The 21,414-nt window shown below is 32.2% G+C and overlaps 3 protein-coding genes across 3 annotated transcripts; all 3 read left to right on the top strand.

The window, feature by feature from the left end:
- Nucleotides 1-4,866: 4,866 nt before the first annotated feature.
- Nucleotides 4,867-5,820, top strand: LOC103309761. Its single transcript, XM_008186036.1, has one exon. It carries the CDS (start codon nt 4,867-4,869, stop codon nt 5,818-5,820), a length of 954 nt encoding a protein of 317 aa, XP_008184258.1.
- Nucleotides 5,821-6,136: 316 nt separating this feature from the next.
- Nucleotides 6,137-6,577, top strand: LOC103309759. The gene has a single exon (XM_008186035.1). The coding sequence runs from the start codon at nt 6,137-6,139 to the stop codon at nt 6,575-6,577; it is 441 nt and encodes a 146-aa protein (XP_008184257.1).
- A 57-nt stretch (nt 6,578-6,634) lies between these two features.
- On the top strand, nt 6,635-7,249 carry LOC103309758. The gene has a single exon (XM_008186034.1). It carries the CDS (start codon nt 6,635-6,637, stop codon nt 7,247-7,249), a length of 615 nt encoding a protein of 204 aa, XP_008184256.1.
- Nucleotides 7,250-21,414: the final 14,165 nt, after the last annotated feature.

Raw genomic sequence — 21,414 nt, 5'->3', positions numbered from 1 at the left:
TTTGACAAAAATTTATCAAATTTAATTGAATAATTATTTTGTAGTTAAAAAATTTATAAAATGTCCAACTTTTGTATCTAAGAATTGAAAATTTAAAACAAGATTCCATGTAATTAATTCTGTTACCAAAATATCTAAAAAATACATTAACACAGTTTATTTTTATAGTCATTTTAAGTACAAATTTGGACGAAATTACATATTAAAAACCTAGGATAACTATTTTAGTTATTTTGTTGTGATTGTATAATATTATTGGTGGGTACTTGAAACTTCTAAAGTATACTATTATATATCTATGATAGTACCACGGTTGTTTGTTGATGTATAACGCGTTATAAGTGCCTAATAGATATTATGATATGATTAATTTGGAATTTATTATAGGTACCTATTATATAGGTCAATTTTTTTTTAATACCATAGATAAGTATATATATGTCTAATACATAGACTGATATTCCGTCTCCGCTCAGAATCGTTTTTCTTATACAGTGATATTATATCATTGAATTCAAATTTAATACCATCCATTATACAGTGACCCACTTCTAACCTACTGTACAGCAGAGCGACATCCACTTACCCACCTTTTTTTATATGTAGCTGATAATATTATGTGATTTATGTATAAACATTTTATACCCCCAAAACGTCAAACAATAAGCATAATGTAGCAACTTTTTTTGATTTGATTAATTTTGTTCTTTTAAAAGTATAATAGATATAAATTGACACAATACTAAGTAATAACAATTATAAAAACGTGGGCAAGTAGGTGTCACTCTGTTGTACAGTAGGTTACAAGTGGGTCACTGTAATGGGTGGGGTTAAATTTGAATTCAATGTATCCTTGTATTAAATTCTCACGCTTTTTTACCCAACAAATATAACATTTTATTGACAATTATAGAAAAAAAACTATACAAATTGTAAACCGAGAATGTCCGTAAATAGCTCAAAAAGAGTCAAAATATTTTCAAAATGTTATAGTGTATAGACAAAAAAAAAATATAATCATTCAGTGAAATTTTAATGTATCCACAGTTATTGGTTTTTGAATCACAACAAAATAATAAAATCACTACATGAAAAATCGAAATTTCCTATGAAATGGAATGATAGCATCTAAAGTTTATTCAAGGATGAGCAAGTTAAAATACTTAATATATTTTTCGGTTAAGTTAAGTCAGTAGACGATAACACGAAAAAATTCAAAGTTTAATCAATTTGTATTAAACATTATGTTTTATTCTACTGTTTATTAAGTTAAGGCAGTATTTATATAGTATTTCTATAAAATCAATCTTCACAAAAAAGGTAACTCAAAATAAAAGCGTACTTACTGATTTTCATCTTCTGACTAATATAAGCTAATAATATGCAGTAGATACCTATATTTCCATTTATCCATTAAAACCCATAAAAAACTTTTTTTTGTTTAATAGTTTTCTTATTAAAAAGGTATACTATAAAACAAAAATAAATAACAATTATGGCAGGTATACTTTGAACTCAACTTAATTTTTGACGCCACACGGCTGCTAATTTAAACACGGTGTTGGTTAGCGACAACTATATTTGCGACTTTCGAAGAGTTGAGGGAGAAAATGATCACATAGTAAATATTATATATAACAAATCAATATGTTAGTATCGTGGTTTATTATATATAATAGATAATAATATTAGGTATTATATCATACCTATACTAGGTATTTTAATACACAACAAATGGTGAGTACATAATTTAGCTTGTTCCCACCACATACCAAAAACAATTATAATATAACGCTACGGAGATCAGATAGTTGCTCTGTCTATTCGTCGCTGGAAAATGCGACAACGGACTTCACAATGGTACCGTGAGGCACACGTAACTGAGATTAATGAATATGCACATCCCCAGCAGCGGCAACACAAAACGTAACGGAAACTAATAAACAATACTTAATATACCGCAATACGACGGCTTAACAATACGCGAGTACGCGAACGTAACGATTCGACGACTTGAACGAAGTCCGACGAATATAGTCCGGAAAACACAACGAATGGCGCTTTCGATTGATACCCCAAAAACTGCAGGTTAGTCGGCGGCTGACTGCAGGTAACACAGCCGCGACCATTGTGGTAACTTAGCAAATCTTATTCCATGTCTACAAAGCTCCGACAGAAACAAATTCTGCGCGCCGCGTTCACCAGACCCTTCCAAATGAACCGTCTCGATCTTTTCCACGCTGATTTGCGGCATTCAGACCGTGCCGGTTTCTACATGATCTCCGCTGGTGACGGCGGGACGGTATTCACTCCGCCGTACACGGGTGACTGAATTCTCAACTCTGGGCACGACCGGAAATGTTCGCGACGCAATGGTGGCCCGATAGCCAAAGAGATCCTACGATCGCAGGCCAAGTCCAGCGCGGCGATCAATAATCGAACATACGGAGGTCGCAGGGATTTCCGATTGAAGGTGTTCATCTCTGCAGTCACGCGAAAATCTGTAAAATCTGTCGCCGTCGATGCGGCTACACCCCGATACATGGGCGAGGCAATCCTCAACTCGGGCGATGACCGGAAACTATCTCCATGTCTGCGCTGCAACGGAAACCCGACGGCCGTGATCCTACGATCAATCCATCGAGCGTGTCAACAACACATCGACCCTCGCTGGCACATTCATGTGACTGCTGGTATTGTGAAATTCCCAAGTTGGCGCCCATATCTACGATTTTGTAACAAACGAACGACGTACTGAAAATTACGAACAGGGCTGTTACGGACGAGTGGCGCTAAACACTTTATAATGGATTTCAAACAATCATTTGCTACCTAAAACAAATAAACAATTATAATAGGTAGTGTTATTTTTCTAGCTTCTATTGTGGCCAGTAGGTATAATCAAGGTGGATATATATATATATATATATCCACCTTGGGTATAATATTAGCTTGTAGCCAGCAAGTAATAAGATGTAGTAGATAATTACAATTAAATTATAATTTAACAATAGTTTTGTTGAATAAAAACCTACAAATGCTTTTAAAACGATACCTACCGGTTTCAGCGCAATCGGAATCATATCACATAATACCTATTGACTATTGTACCATGATTTAAATGAATGAAGTTTAGATTTAATTCAACAAACTTTTTTGAACAATTTTAATGATTATTTCTTACATTTAGAAGCGTATTTACGAGATATTTTATTATAACATTGTTAATTTTAAGTACGCGCCTATCAAATCACGTTGACACGAAGTGGTCATTTTTAGTAGAAATACTTCTTGCAAGTTTAAATTGATTTTTAAATTTATAATTATTAATAATTATTAGTTATTAGTGAGTGGATTAATAATTTACATCGTTTATGGAATATTTTTAATAATGAACGTGCCTAACTAAGAGACCATCAAAATGCATTCGATCACAGTTGGACTTTTAAAAACTGGATAACCACCAAACTTCATTGACTTAAACTTCATGTACTTTTTAAGAATCAGTTATTATTTATTTTCATTTAATAATATAAATAGGTACATATACTTTTAAGTGAAAACAAAAATAATAAATAAATGTGTTTAGTAATAAGTGGAATAAATTATATATAATACTAGCTGAACCCGTGCACTTCGTTGCCCATTAAGTGTACCAACTATATGTGACTCAAACTTTGTTCAATTCATTATTTAATATTCGGTGTATGGTTTCAAAATTAATCTTAACTTTTCCGTTGCCCGGAATAAAAATTCTGATTCGCAGCAGTACATTATTAGGTAGGCAATCTACCTGCGGTAGATCGCGGACCCCGTGCTGTATGTACGTTAGTGTACGATTTAACTCTAACTACTTGATCTAGACAAATGTTTTTACCATCCAAATAGTTCTTATAATCAGATTCACAAATTGGCTATTTTGAATTTATTCAAAAAAATTTTAATCAAATTTCAAATTTTTCATTATCGGTATTACAAAATAAAAATAATTACACGTTTAGCGCAAGTGGCTATAAATTATATATCAAAAAAAAAAATTTTAAATATTGATTATTTTACATACGCAGCTTGTTATTTCTCATCTATATCTGTCGTTTATTTATCTAGTGAGTGTTGTAATTTGCAAGCTGCATGTGTAGGACGACGAACAGTTAAAACATTTTGAAGTCGTATTTCAAAGTATTACGTTTTTAAGTTTAGTATTACAGTGGTTTACATTAAGTAAATTACCAAGTACCTGCGGAATTTATTTGTTGACTCTCTGCCCGCGCCATGCCGCTCATAGTATTTATGATAAGATCGACTATTAAAAACATTTAAACATTTTATAAATAATAACATATTTTATACCCGTGGTATGGCCATGTACTTATTATTTTTTATTCATATGTGTTCTTTTGGGTGTATTTACGATCTATATTATAATATCATCGCATATTATCGTCCTGCTTAGTACGATTTCGTTTAACTTTAAAATACTATTCATGTATATTCTATTAATTTATATTAGAATACCCAGAAAATTATAAACAGCTCTCGGAGAATCATCAATACGAAAAAACTCAATATTATTAACCGTATTATTAAAAATTCCATTCTGTTTTCTGCGTCTTTTTACTTTTTAAGCATTAATCGTATTATGCCTCTCAACTGTGTACCTATTATGAGTACAGGCATACAGATACAGGACTAAATTCTTATCTATTTTTCGAAAATCAACATTTTATCAATAGTCGTCACTCGCTGATATATCGGAATCTGCATATAACTCGATAATCAATAAAGTATTTCTACCTCATCAAATAAGATCATTCAGACAAGCATTTTAATAACCCGTGGATACGGGTTGCGCCTGAAGATTGTGATATGCAAAGAATTTGCTACCGAGAGAGTCCTGCTGAACCATTAAAGGACTACAGACTTCTGACTGTGACTTACGGTACCCGGGCTGCGTCATTTCTCGCCACTCACTGTATACTTGAGCTAAGTTACAATGTTAAAAATCATGCAGCCCAGCGTGCTATTCATGAAGATTTTTATGTTGGTGACTTGTTAAGTGGCGGTCAAGACGAAGCCGAATGTTATAAACTTTTTCAAAATTTATCTGAAGAACTTGATAAGGCTGGCCTACTCCTTCGCAAGTGGTGTTCAAACTCAAAGTTAGTTATGTCAAGAATGTCAATTCCTGAACGAGATCCTACTTACCTGTTGTCCATCAATGAAGAGGATACCGTTAGCACACTAGGTCTCACTTGGCAACCAAGTAATGACTGTTTTAAGTTCATTTTTAAAGATTTATTAAGGCCTCTCCACATGACTAAAAGAACATTACTCTCCAATATAAACAGTGTATATGATCCAGTGGGATTCCTAACGCCTGCCTTGATTCGAGGAAAAATGTTTATGCAACAGTTATGGTCCTCCAAATTGAACTGGGACACACCACTTTCTGTTGAATTGCAAACCAAATGGACAAGCTTTTATCAGGGTCTCAAGTATCTAGAGCAGTTATCAATTCCACGTCATGTTCCATTTGATAATACTACATCGGTGCAACTGCATGGCTTTTGTGATGCATCGCAAAATGCCTTTGGTGCATGTATATATTTCCAATCTGTTGCCACATCGCAATGTCAATTATATTGTTCCAAGTCTAGAGTAGCTCCACTAAAGCCCAGTACAATTCCACGATTGGAACTTTGTGGAGCACTTCTGTTGGCAGAGTTGGTCAGTATGGTTAAAAGAGAACTAGAACGCATAAACATTCGTTGTGATCCCCGTAATGTCATCTTATGGTCTGATTCTTTCTTGGATCAATAGTGACAAACCACTCAAGTCATATGTCTCCAATAGAATTGCCCAAATATTGGACCTAACTCAACCCTTGTAGTGGCGTCATGTGCCAACAACTGATAATCCTGCAGATATTATCTCGCGAGGGTGCTCAGCTGAATCATTGTTATCAAATGAACTTTGGTGGAAAAGTCCCAAGTGGTTGTGCCAAGCCCAAGAGTGTTGGCCATCAAACAACGTCATTCACACTGAGCTACCCGAGGTCAGAATAGTTCGGCCTGTTCTTGTAGTGACTCAACCACCAGATTGTCAATTTGAAGAAAGGTACTCTTCATGGTCCAGAATGAACCGTATCGTAGCATATTTACTAAGATTTTGTTACAATGCTCATACAAAGGTGGTTTCTGAACGACGACTGAAGGCTCTAAATGTAAATGAATTATCCAATGCTACCATGGTACTGTTACGAAAAATGAAGTCCATGTCATTTACATCAGAAGTTGCCGAGCTTAAAGCCAACAGGCTTGTTGGACGCCGTAGTGCATTGCGTACTTTAAATCCGTTTCTCGATCCAGATGGCCTTTTGCGAGTAGGTGGCCGACTTATAAATGCAGATATTGCCTACACAAGTAAATGTCCAATTGCGTTGCCAGCAAAGAGTACAATCACACGATTAATTTTTGAATATGAACATAAGTGTTTGATTCACATTGGTCCTCGAAGATTGCTAACTAACATCCACCTTCGCTACTGGCCAATTCGTGGTCGAGTTATTGCAAGATAGACTGTCAGACAATGTATAATTTGTTTCCGTTCCAGCCCGGCTCTACCGCCTCCATTCATGGCACCGCTGCCACGGGAAAGAGTTAATATCGAGCGTCCATTTGCTAGAACCGGAGTTGACTTTTGTGGACCAATCATGATTAGAAGTGGCATACGCAGAGTGGTCAGCATTAAATGCTATGTTGCAGTATTCGTCTGTCTCGTGACTCGTGCTATACACTTAGAACTGGTCAGCGGACTTACCACAGAAGCCTTTTTAGCCTCCCTCATACGATTCATCTCTCGTCGGGGCCCTTGTAGCCACATCTACAGTGACAACGGCACAAACTTCGTGGGAGCCAACAAGGCCCTGCATTCATATTTTTCACCTGAAAGGGGACAACGCACAGTTGAAGACTCTCTCACAGATCTCAAGATTCAATGGCACTTCATACCACCCGCCGCACCCCACTTCGGTGGTCTCTGGGAGGCGGCTGTGAAATCTGCCAAAAGACATTTACTGAAGGTAACTGCAATGGGCCTTCTCACATATGAAGAAATGAATACTTTGCTTTGCCGAGTAGAAGCTGTATTGAACTCTCGTCCAATATCTCCAATGTCTCATGATATCCGATCTCAATGCATTGACACCGGGCCATTTTTTAGTTGGAGGAAGTTTAACACTACCCGCTGAACCTGACAGTACTGGAATACCGCTTAATAGAGTAAAAAGGAGGGAGCTGGTCAAGATGCAAGCTCAAAGTTTTTGGAAAAGATGGAGCGGAGAATACCTTCCACAACTCCACAAGAGAGGTTGCTGGCTGTCGAAAACGGACAATGTCAAGGTCGGTTCATTGGCTATTTTAAAGGAAGACAATTACCATCTCTCAAGTGGAAAATGGTTAGAATTACCAAGGTTCATCCTGGAGATGATGGAATCGTTCGTGTGGTCACTATCACTAACTCAGCTGGCAGGGAGTTCCAGCGTCCGACATTGAAAATTGCAGTGCTGCCTAGCATCAAGGAGGAAGAGTATGCAGCCTAACCACTCTTCAGTCTTCACTCATCGTTTATTAAAATGTATTATTGTAAAAGCATCACATTGCTTATTGTGTTTTTATTATTGTTCAACACCACAGTTGTATTAGTATCTGTTAAGTATTCTATGTTCTAAATTATATGTTCAATATACTATGTTTAATGTATCTCGCCTACTTTTGAAAGGCCTGAGTCCTTTCAAAGGGGGGAGAATGTTGGAGCCAATATGGCAATTTCTTCATGTAGTTATGTTTGTTGTGTTCCGTAGCGGTCTTATCACTAGTCACTGCTGCGCGGTCGACGGTAGTATCAGCTGTCGTGTGCTGACCGCCCGGTGCATGTGTGAGACCGTTACGTTAACTATTGTAACTGTGTTCAATTCTTTTCTTTCAATGTTTTGTGTATAAAGTTGTTCAAAAAATTAGTGTCACCTCAAAGTTTCTAGTTTATTTGTTCTTTCGTGTTGTTGTGCAGGTGACACTGGCATTCTGTTTATGTGAGTTACCGTTAAAATCGGCATGTTCAAGTGTGTTTTCTATTCGTTCTCTCTAGCTGTTCTTTGCGGCTCATCGCCCAGTATGGTCTTGCCACTTTTTCTACGTTTTTGTCTCCTTCGTTCGTCTGCTGCTTCTAAGCCACGTTTACTGTTTTGTGTTGAACTGTTGTAATTCGATTCTGGTGAGTATCGTTCGCGCAATATTATTGCCCATCTAATTGTTTTTGTCCCCTTTTAGGGTGTTCATTGTTCACCAGAATCATTGTGAATAACGTGGTTTTGTTTTGTGTTTATTCTGTACGCAGTAGCAAACCTCGTGTATACTGTGAGTTCTTCGTTGTGGTACGGCTAGGTGGTCGTTCGTGTGCGGTTGCAATATTATTGTTTTTACTTACGTCCCCGGCACGATTCGCGTGGGATAAAATCCGCCACCTAACGTACCACAGGTGAGTTTTGTTTTTTGTGTTAGCGCCGACGGGCCTAACTACCAATTTATAATGTTAGTCAACCTACTTTAATAAAATGTCACCTTGCATTAAAATGAATTGTATGTAAAATAAATGACAATGCCAACACAAAATGTCAATTTTTATTAATATACTTACTTTCAAAATCTGAACAAGTTCTTCTAGGCCGTGAAGGCATTTTCTTTTATTAATTTAGAAAGCTGAACGCGAGCCAACAGAATGTATCATCGACAACGACGCTTATTGTTCTTCCGATTTTCCCTTGATCATTTATATAGCTCCTTGAGTGCTATAAAATCGATAACAGACCCCTACTAAAAAAATGAACTAATACAACACGCATCAAATAACTGAAACAAACTATGAATAAATGAATAGCATTCATTTGGGTCCCTTCTCATGTCGGAATACCAGGAAACGAAAAAGCATACCTAATTGCAAACGAATCCACCACATTCCAACAATCCATAAAAACATATCTAATCACAGCCTCAAAGCCCAAAGGCATACAGCATTATTAACCATGCAACCAAGGAAACATGGCAGATTATTTTGAATATAATATAGTTTGTAGACAGATTTCTATATTTTTTAAATAACTATAAATAATACGGTAAATGTGAACGAGAAATACCAATTAATGGCATCCGCTAGAAAAAAAAGCTTTACCAGAATCCATTAAAAAATATAGTAGTATACTAGTATTACCATTTGAAAAAATAAAGTTGATTTTGCAACTGGTACAACACCTGCGTGCTTAAAAATTTTGAAATTGTTATAAAAAAATTGCCTGTTAAAAATAAAGTAACACGTCTTTTTTCGTTTCAACGAAATTCTATGTCATCGATCCATAATCGTTAAAAAACCCCGCGTACAATGACATAAGAAACACTCTGTATAGAGGTATATAATTATTATAATACTAAAAGGTAAAAACACATATAATGAAACTATTAACAATTTTTTTATTTATATCCACTTATTTGTCCATTATTGTGACGGAAAAATACTTTTTCGGAGGTCTTTAAATATTTTGTAATTCGTAGAGTCGCTGGGCTCAGGAGTTTGAATTTGAACCCTCCTAAATCCTCTGCACTGCAGTTTTACAGTGCGTGGCTCTATGCGCGCTGTATATGTCGTATACGCATATAGAAAGTCGGCAAATATATTAGCCCAAGTATATTACTGTAAAGGGCGACGGCAGTGGTAAACGAGATATAATAATATAATATACAATACAGCAGCCTCATAATATTATACCATTATACTATTATAATAATATAATAACGCGATACCGGCGAGATTTATTTCAATCGCATGCGATAGTCGTCCGACCGAAACGCAATCGTGCAAGTCTTCGATCTGTACATTTGCGTGTGATATATTATTACAATGGATCGTATATATATTATATAGACCCACGTGCGTGTTTTACACAATATTGTTTGTTTGCCACATCATACGATATCTACCTACTTTTTTTTCTTTGGCATATATAATATAATATCGCGAATAGCGATACTGCAAGTAAGGTAGCTACAGATATTATTCGACACGAGTATATTATACAATATGTAAATATAATATAATACAGGTACATTCGATACTGTTGCAGTTTCCGATCTATATAAATATATATGGTCTTGTTTATTTTAAGTTTGTTTCAGCTCAGTGAACCTATGTATTATATAGGTACCTACATTATAATTTTAGTAGCGATTGGTTTTTGTAACTGCGGCGCCCGTAATTTATATTCTAATCTATACTTTGTACCTATACCTATAATATGTTGTGTTTAAAATAATATTATACCGTTTAAACTTTAAAGTCATTATTTTATGCACGTTATATAGGTACCTATTATATTCGGTATTTTGGTTTGCGTACGGTACTAATTACTAATTAGTAATTACTATGCAAATGTATATAAAAGTTTGATACGACTCCAGCTGTATGTTAAGTAGGTATATATATTGTAATATAAGGACCTACGAGTGGACCCCTATACAGTTTACACACTATATGTGTAACATATATATAGCTCAACTTAACTATCTACCTATAATACACTGTACGTCTGTACCTACACTACAGAATGAACAAATAATGGAACATACGAGGACGATGCCCCCGAGGCCTTAACTTTTTAATGAAAATTAATTCCTGTTTCATACAGATAAATTCCTGAATAATAACACTTGTAATTATGGTCATGCCATGGGTCTATATAGTAAAATACACCGGTTGCATCATAACATTTTTATAGCCAATAATATTGATCAACCAAATTTTCGCCCGGGGAACACACATATTTTTTGTAAATCTCAACGCCCAGAGTTGAACCATTACACTTTATAATGTATATATGTGCTTAATGCTTAAATAAGAAACACTGTCCATGAAGGATTTTCAAACTATTTGGAAAACACTGCAGCTTTTGAATGGACAAATAATTAATCCACAAATATAATATTAAATCTTGTAAATTATAATATCGGGAAATAACTTTTTTTATTATTTAAATATTCAGTTGATTTTAAATTGTTCACCATTAAGCATAATTTATATAATGCAGTCTATATTTAATTTATCTTACAAGTTACAATTATACCTACACTATAAACGAAACGAGTTGATTAGTATTTTCCGTATAAAATATTTAAAAATTGTAATTTAAGAGCATTAGTTATGTTTATCGGTACTATTAGGTATGTAATATAGTTCGTACTAGTAAGTTCGAAGTTCTCGTATTTGTTACATATTATCGTTACATATTAGTTATATTTAGTTTTATACTATTTTATATTCAATATTTATACCACTACCATAAATGAATAAATAAAACAAAGGAGTACCGCCATCTATAACAATAATTACAAACTACAGTGAACTACACCCCCCCACACACACAACGAAGTCACTCTGCTGTATAGTAGGTGTCGAATGTTCCTCATCGTTGAGTCGGTAATGGATGTAAACGAAAAATTATTTTGAGCGGAAGTGGTCTGCAGTCAGCCTATATTTCAAAGGATATTTTATTATATATCTATATTAATAATACATTTTAGTAAAAAGGCAGGTTGACAACATTTTTGACAAAAATAAATTATTCTATAAAACAATAATTATTTATACTCGGTTCCAAAAGAGAACATACCGGTCGGTGACCAATTTATGCCCGGCGGCGTGCATCTCTCACCAATTTCCCATTATTAGCGTGATCACGTGGTTTTCGACGCACCAATCGAAACATTCGATATGCGCGAAATCGGTATGTTCTCTTTTGAAAAGGAGTATAGGAATATGTTCAATGATTGAGTGAACTTAAAAGTATATCGATAAAGAATATTGATTGATTATCGACTACCAAGCTGTTATTTAAGGGGTCGATGCCAGTTTTTCAAATTTTCCGCAATTCTATAAAATTTTTAAATTAAATTAAATATTTTAGAGCACTCTTAAGTCTTAATTATAATGCATTTCCACTAATCTACTGCATGATACCTATTTAGGGGGGGGTTGGATATATGTTCTACATCGGAAAAAATGACTTCACGGGAATAATTCTCAGGCTTTGTATACTCCGTTAAGGTTAGGTTGAACCGGCTTCGCACATGCAGACTGAGCCGCCGAACAGTGCCTGACCTCCTGAGTCCTGACCCCCATCAAACACTGATTTTTTATTTTATTTTAAATAATTGTGTTATAGGTATAATTTATAAAAAAAAAGCTTAAAATTGTATTATTTTTGAAGACATATTATGAAGTTTGAGATTGAAATATTGAAAAACGGAGTTCGATGAGGCCTGTAGAGTGTAGAGACCTCATTACCCTCTATAAGAAAAAAAAAATTTAACAAATTAGTTTGATTTTACAGAACAGGATCATTATTCCCGTAGAACGAATTTTTGTTTTCAAAATGACTATGGTACAGCTAGGGCACTTCAACTTATAAGTCAATATAACAACGTACATATAGAACGCCAGAACGGTATGAGAATAGGCTTGTGATATAAATAACTAAAAATGAATCCAAATATTTGAACGTTTCATTGTGTATGTAATATGCATAATAATATGCATAATGGCAAAATGTTTCAACTTTCGAGTTCATACGAATAATATTTTTAAATATTGATTAAAATCTTAGAGATTATATAAAATATTGGCATCTATCACAAAAAAACCTGCAAAAAAGTTTATCGGAATAAATGTTTAGGTACGTCTAATAAAGTGTGTAGAGGAAAATTAAATATATACCTAAGTATTCGACGTAAACGGACGTAAATTATGTAATATATTATATATAGGTAGTATATATTATACTAGCTGCAGTCTGTTGAATATATATCAGTTTTCGGTGTACACATATTATTATTCAAGTATATATATTGTATATACATATACATAATATATTTATATAAGATTTATATCACGGTGCGCGTGCGCAAGTTCGCATTCGAGCAATTTAAATATCGCGCGGATACGAGTTTCTCGGTCTTGTAATTAAAATAAACGATTCCGTGGCGCGGCGCGGAGTGTGCATGCAGAATATTATAGCCATATAGGTATAAATGTATAATAATCATTTTTTTAACGATTCCCGTATTTTCCTCGTGTATAGAATAAAAAAACTCGTCCAAGTAACATAATATTCGATTAAAAAAAAAAAGTACTCTAATATCCTTGCACACGTTGTGTGGAAGAGGAAGATAATATATTGTACTCGTATATAATATAATATATTAATATGCATATATATTATATACTTAGATATCGAATATTATTTAGCGTTGTTTTATGCATATCTATATATAAAATGCACCTAATAATAAACATTTTTTTTTCATCGCGTCGTTGTTGAAAGTATAATAATATTATTACAGTGCGCGAAGCACATCAACTATTCAATATCACATAGGTAATCGATATTTCTATATAATATTATTATATTATTTTGTCGATATAACTTCTATAGGTATGTCGTATGTAGTTCTATGCTTCTATAATAAGCGGGTTATCCAGTTAGGGTCCCTCTTTATTTCAGAAAACACAAACTTTTTTGAAAGACATAATTTAAATGATTTTAAGTCATTACAAAACAACATTTTTAGAAAAAAATAAACATTTTTTATCGTTATATTCTATACAAATAATATACACAAAAGAATTGCTGTCTCATAAGTACGAGTAATATTTTAAAATCTTCAGATCGTCAAAGTCTTATAGTTGAAACAGAAAATGAATATTTGTTCGTCCACTTTAACATGCCACCTTTAACATTATGGGATCCAAAACCTGCAACTTTGTTATGAATAAACTCATCAAACCGACGATTAAAAGAAACTTCCAAAGCACGAGAACAAGGTTGGTTTAAAGGCATTTTTGGTCAATCGTTGAATCCTCAGGTTTTACAAAACGATGTCCTAGAAGAGGAGGATACAAATCATTCAAAAAAAAGAAAATTTTAAATATATAAAATATATTTTTATTATTTAGATATTTGAATTCTATTTTACTATTGTAAAATTGTAATTAATAATATATAATAAATATAAAAAGTAAAAGTATAATATTAACATGTTTTAGTTATAATGTTATAGTTAATATGATTTTCCAAATAAATTTCATGAAACAAACTTCAGTATGTTTGGGCAGTAGGTAAAAATCCTTATAATAAGCCCTGAAATATATACCTATTACCTACAATACACCCACACTGCCTGGGTGTATTTTATATTTTGTATATCTTCAGCATGGTCAAGTGAAATCATCATAATAGGTATATATCTACCTATATAATTTTTTTATGTATAAAACAGTCATGTTTTCTTAGTTCTTATTAATCTCCTAAAAATACGAATAATATAAGTAAACCGATTTCGATAGATTTTACATCGATAACAAACTAACATTTTTGCACTTGTTTAGTACAACAAGACTTAGAAAATACTGTGCCTCCTTTATTTTTACCAGCTCGATTCTCGAACACACTTTTTTATATATATTATCTACTGCATATTGATTAGATATATATTGAACGATTTACTATGTATATATAGTATTGTTGTGTACCTATAACAATAATAAATGTATATAGTTAATGTTAACTTTATTCTTTTATTTATTATAAATTGAAAATACTCTCGTAAAGAGTAGAGTTTTATTGGTATGAGCTCGTCTTTTAGGATAGTGTTCGCATTTATTTTTGACTTATTTTTTTAGGATGCTTGTACTGATTTTTGATTTGGAATTCATTAATATATTTTAATACTGAAATGTTATATATTTCACGTTATATTGTAGTGTTATTTTTGTGAGTATGGAAATTACTTACCTAAAAGAATGAGGTGAACCAACTGTTATAAAAATAGTCTGTAAATATATTATTCAATCATCTGAAAATACATTCGGTATAAGTGAACATTTCCGTAGGTCACATGTAGGTATACGACGCGTGTACTTAACATCAGTGGTGTAGCCAGGGGGCTAGGGGGGCTGTAGTCCTCGCTAAATTGTAATAAAATAAAAAATTATATCTATGCGGTTTATGCAAATTACTTCAAATACAAATTTGTATATTTGTATAGCCATTAGCCGTAAAAACTTAAAATAAAACCTCGATATGCCATCAATATGCTTATAAACTTATGAGCATTGGCACAAATAGGTGGGGGCTTGGGGGGACTTAGTCCACCCACATTTCTGCCAAGTCCCCCCAGTTCAAAAGTCAGTTATTAGTACTGAGCATATATAATTTTTAGAAAATATTATAGGAGGGGCTTTAGTCCCCCCCAAAATAATTTGTCTATTTGCGCCTATGCTTATGAGAGACCATATAGTTAAGCCAACTCTGTGTAAACACATTATAAGCCCCCCCCACCCAGCCCACAAAGAAAAATCCCGGCTATGCCACTGCTTAACAGTTAACATCTTGTATAATAATTCTTTATAGTCTGCAGTATATTAAAATAATACGCGTCTCTCGCACATAAATAAATTAATATGTATAGGTACAACTATAAAACTATATAAACCTCATTTAAACGATCGGCTCGATATTATAATGATTGGTTAGTGGTTACAATCGCCGGGCCACGGCGAAACATAATACCTCACATCGTGATATTTTAATCGAATCGCGCGAGCGCTGCATCGATTGCAGTGTATAAAATATAATTTATACAATTATACCAAATATATTCTATATATAGTATAAATATAATGTAGGTAACTACTTATACAAAGTATATGATAATGCGTTTTTACATACATTTATGATATATATTATATATGTTACGGCAGGCAATGTGAACCGCGAATTTAAACAAATAGTTTATAATATCGGTCGATCATTCATTTTATAAAATTTAAACATAATATTAGGTAGGTACGCATATTTTAAAACAAATTTAATAATCATCATAAATATTATATAATTGTGATTATTATCATTATTGTTTTGGAATATGTGTAATATGTTAATGTTTAATACAATTAATGATCAATATTATCAATTTTATTTTGTTTGAATCCGGGGTTCTGTTGTGAACCCCTGTCTGTATGCTATACGCAGTATGAGATATAGTAATAGTATAATATAGTATAGTGTGTAAGCATATTAATGTGTAAGGTCATTTTTTTTTAATACCATAGATAAATATATAATGTCTTATACCTAGACTGACATACCGTCTCCGACCAGAATCGTTTTTTCTTATACAATGATATTATATCATTGAATTCAAATTTAATACCATATTCATTATACAGTGACCCACTTGTAACCTACTGTACAGCAGAGCGACATCCACTTGCCCACCTTTTTTTGTTTCAATTTTCATCAACACCATCTTTTCAGATAGGAGTGTGAATCTAGTTGGTACTTTGGTGAGTCAAAACTCAAAAGCAGAAAAGTAGCCAATAGTTTTCAAAAGCGACAGGTAAAAAAAAACATAAAATTAAGGAAAACTGATATTTTTAAGCAAAACCCATTTTCGACAAAATTCGATTTTTTTTTGAGTGTAACTCATAATAATATAGCCGTAGATACAAAAGCTATTTATATGCATAAGAAAATGTTGAGTTTATTTAGTTTTTTTGATTATTGTCAATAAAAAAGTTTAATAAAAAAAAAAAGCCACCAACGTGATATAACAACTATCCTATCCATCAAATTGGACCAAGCAAGAGTCATTAACAAAATTTTATTAAAATCAGTTGAGTATACTAGCGAAGACTAGCGAGTTCGAACATCGTGAGCCTAGGTTTTTATATAATAAGATGTTTATTATATACACGACTTATACGGTATAATTTATAATACGTGTCTAGTCTATATGCATTGACCATGAATTTACCCATGGGTATCCCTCTCGCTAGCCTAACTTGCAGGCACGCCCGGCGTTAACATTTAAGCAATGGCAACCCTATAAATACACAAAAAAAAACTTTTTTTGTGAGCTGAAAATAAATCCCATTGATAAAAGGTCTTTCAGTTGTTTTCGATTTTTCCTTTCCGTAATTACCTCATTAGGAATATTACGAATATTTGAAAAAATTGAACCAATCGGATCGAATAGGCAATTTATAGGCTGGTTCAGCCGTTCTCGATTGATGCGGTTACCAATTAACAGATTTTCATTTTTATAACTTTGGACGAACGACTGTCAGATATGGTCGTATATTTCAATAACTCAGATTTATTTTTCTACACGTTGATCTATTATATTATGACGTGAGTTTAAGACCTTTTTCTGCAAACATTTTAGAGACACCATGTATCTGTGGAATGTATGCGACAGACATCGAAAATATCTATAATAAAACTAGTTGGATGAATATTAAAATAAAATCTAAATATATTATAGGCACCAGCTATATATTATATAGGTAACTACTCCATTGTCGAAGTATTTTTTTTTTTTTTGAAACACGATATTGTATTATAATATATCGTTTGATCGTGTAAAAAAATACATTTAAAACGTGTTCTATATTATATTCAGAAGAGCTAAAAACTGGAGCTACCGTAATATTATAATATTTTAAGAAGAGAAAGAAGTCTTAACGATAATAATTACACTGCACGCCCGTGAGAGAGAAATGAGTGCATGCAGGGTATCGACGAAAAATTCACGAAAAATGTCGTGTTTTCGGTTCATCTATAATGACGGTAGTGGTGATTTTATAATAATGGTACAGGTAGACGTAGACTAATAAAAAAAGAAACAAAAAACTCGAAGACGCGAAGACTTGAACGCGTGTTTATAAGTGCGTGAGATGACGGCGGAAAAATATAATGACGGATTCGTTGTAGGTAGGTAATAATATATATATATATATATATAGTTATATTTACGTATAATACACGCAGCAATGTACAGGACCTCGGAATATTATAATAACACTTGTAACCGGAGAACCTGTTCCGATCCGAGAACAAATTCTTCTGTAATCGCATTTTATAATGATAAAATAATAATAATAACAATAATATATATTATATCGTACGTGAATATATGGGCACTACAATAGCACAATATTGAATAAAATATACCTATACATAAACGTGCGCGTCCATCGCAGCCGATGATTATAATAGTACCTAACTAATAAGCCAGGTCCAAAGATTCTATAATGTAGTCTCCAACACTTAATTCCAAAAATCCCATGCACTGGTCACTGCAGATTGTATCTTTTTACGTTTACTCTTAAAAAACAACAAATAGGTATACGATTCAGATGTACCAAATAAAAATTGAAAAGTGAAAAGAATTTTTACTAATGAAATTAACAACATTTAATGATATGGTAAATTGCTGTATGCTAGGTAGAAAAATAGGTAGTAAAAAATGTTCTTTGTCAAATTAAAAAGTTTAATAAACGTCGTTTAAATGACATATTTAACATGTTTAATAAGCATTAAGGGTACTTGAAGAAATATTAAGTCTCAATAATTATTTTATACACTTAGGCAAAAAAAAAATAAAAAAAGAGAAAGACTAAAAAGTCACTGGTCAGTGGTCACTTGTCCAGGGGTTTTAAATAGGCAATTTATTTTTATTTTATAAATATACAAGTTCAATCATTAATTAATGATATATCATATGAGTAGGTAATGAATAATATATAAATTTTTTATACATTTAGTATTTACAGAATAAGTTACGAATAATCTTATGTCAGTACTACTATTGGCGATTGAAATTGATAAGATGTAACGCCGCTGTGTATCATTTATATGTTATTTTACATGTTCCCCGTTACAGATCCACCCCCCGCTGGCCTGATAATTGATAAGCTTTCAATCACCAATTGATTTCTTTATTGACATTTTATGTCTTTGCTTTGGCACATAGAATCGAAAAACGTTACGTTACATAAAGCGTTACGTTACATGTTACCATGGCAACCATTTATATATTATTTTGAAATTTCTGATGGAATGTTTTGTATATAAATTGTTGCCATGGTGATATGTAAAACATATTATTCATATAGAGTTGGCAATTTTAATGGGCAACGAAGTGAACGGGATCAGATATTGTTATATACATAGATAAATTATACCTCTGAGCAGAAGATAGGCTAATTTAAAAAGGGAGAGAACCAAAGACCAACCAAAGTATCGATACTTTACTAGTGTCGGTAGTATCGGAACGTTTTTATGTTCAAACTCTTCAGTAGATTACCTAGGTATGTGCAAAATATGATAGCAAGGACAGCAAAGACATAAAATGTGGTACTTCATTGCAGACTCGTATGCAATATGTTTATGCATTTTTTTTAACCACTTATAGCAATAAAAACATATTAACCTGAAAAACAAACTTGAGTTAAGTTTGGTGTAAAGTTTGAGGTATTTACCACGAAAGATTTTGTTCAAAATGGGTCACAGTGATTGCATTTCTACAACGTTTTGGTATTCATGTAGCAGGTGATCTACGTTATTTGCGGAGTGGTTAACTACCAATTTAATGTAAATGATTTAACACAAAATTCGATTATATACAATATATTTTTGATTATTACAAATTTGTTTCTATATAGTTATTGAGGATTATAAAAATAACATTAAAAATAAATTATAAATCAAATCGTCAGATAAAAATGCATTTAAAAACTCGAAAATTTCAAATGTTTGTATTGATAGCTTAAAATGAGCGTGAATATATTGAAAATTGCAGCATGTATAGAAAACAATAATTCAAGAAATAGTAGATTCTTTTAAGTTAGTCTACGATTAATATTCTTTGAATAACAAAAAAATAACAGAAATCTTTATTCAGTGTTTGTTGTTTGAATTTTTAGATTCTGAGTGGAACGATGAATGTAATATGATTTTACAATGATGTGTGTTTTTTTTTTAATTTTTTTTTTTTTTATGTCTGTCATCACCTTTTAGCACAGTAAAAGTGCTTGGATTTTCTTCAACAGTACCTTTTCTGATAGGAAAGTGAATCTAGTTGGTACTTTGGGGGTTATTTCCAATAGTTTTCAAAAGCACCGTGAAAAACAAAAGAAAAATTAAGGAAAAACGGGAATTTTTACGCAAAATCTGTTTTCGAGAAAATTGATTTTGGTTTTTGGTGTAACTTTAAAACAAATGACTGTAGAAACATGAAATTTTCACTGGTTGTTTATATTTCCATTTTCTATACATGATAAAATTTTCAAAATATTTTGATTTGTTTTGAATTATTTAGGGACATTTTCAGTTTCCAATATTATTAGTTTTTTTTTCTATGAATGTCAATAAAACTTTATTTGTTGAGTAAAAATACTTCAAAATTTAATACAAGGCTCCTACTATATTGTTACAATGACATTTGAAAAATATTAAAAATCCTTAGTCACAGTTTTATTTTATTAACATTTAAAGTTCAAAAATTGACAAAATATGTAAAAATCACGAAAATTAGCAAATTATTTTGAGTTAAGAATTCGTAAAAATTTTTCTTTTTAAATCTAAGATTTTAAAATGTAATACAAGATTCCTTATAGGTTAATCTACCTGTATCAAAAGAAAAAAGGCGGGTAAGTCGTGGATGTCGCTCTGCTGTACAGTAGGTTACAAGTGGGTTACTGTAATGGATGGAATTAAATTTGAATCCAATGATATTATATCATTGTATACGAAAAACGATTCTGAACGGAGATGATTTGTCAGTCTAGGATATATTATTTTTAAAGAAAAACTTATGGAGAACCTTGTACCAAATTTTAAAAACTTAGTTATTAAAGAAAAAATTTTTACGATTTTTCAACCACTAAATTACTTGCAAATTTTCGCAATTTTGACATATTTCGTATAAATTTGAACTTTAAATGCTTATAAATAAAAATTGTGACAATGTATTCCTTTTATTTTGCAACTGCTATTGTAAAAATATGTTAGGAGCCTTGTATTAAATTTCCAAATCTTAGAATTAAAAAGAAAAACTTTTATGAATTTCTGTCTAAGATAATTTGAACATTGCCGTAATTTTTACGTATTTAGTCAAAATTTGAACTTTAAATGCTTATAAAAAAAAAATCGTGACTATATATTTCTTTTATTTTTCAATTGCTATTGTAAAAATATATTATGAGCCTTGTATTAAATTTTGAAATCTTAGATATAAAAGGAAAATTTTTTATGAATTTCTAGCATAAAATAATTTACGAATTTTCGTGATTTTTACATAATATGTTGTCAAAATTTGAACTTTAAATGCTTATAAATAAAAATTGTGACAATGTATTCCTTTTATTTTGCAACTGCTATTGTAAAAATATGTTAGGAGCCTTGTATTAAATTTCCAAATCTTAGAAATTAAAAAGAAAAACTTTTATGAATTTCTGTTTAAGATTATT

This window comes from Acyrthosiphon pisum, chromosome A2 (genome assembly GCF_005508785.2).
Source record: "Acyrthosiphon pisum isolate AL4f chromosome A2, pea_aphid_22Mar2018_4r6ur, whole genome shotgun sequence".
Taxonomy (NCBI): domain Eukaryota; kingdom Metazoa; phylum Arthropoda; class Insecta; order Hemiptera; family Aphididae; genus Acyrthosiphon; species Acyrthosiphon pisum.
The sequence above is the reverse complement of the archived record's forward strand: the minus strand, read 5'-3'. Positions and strand labels throughout refer to the sequence as shown.

Coding starts and splice junctions, on each gene's coding strand:
- LOC103309759 (XM_008186035.1), top strand. CDS start 6,137: ATGAACCGTATCGTAGCATATTTACTAAGATTTTGTTACAATGCTCAT.
- LOC103309761 (XM_008186036.1), top strand. CDS start 4,867: ATGCAAAGAATTTGCTACCGAGAGAGTCCTGCTGAACCATTAAAGGAC.
- LOC103309758 (XM_008186034.1), top strand. CDS start 6,635: ATGGCACCGCTGCCACGGGAAAGAGTTAATATCGAGCGTCCATTTGCT.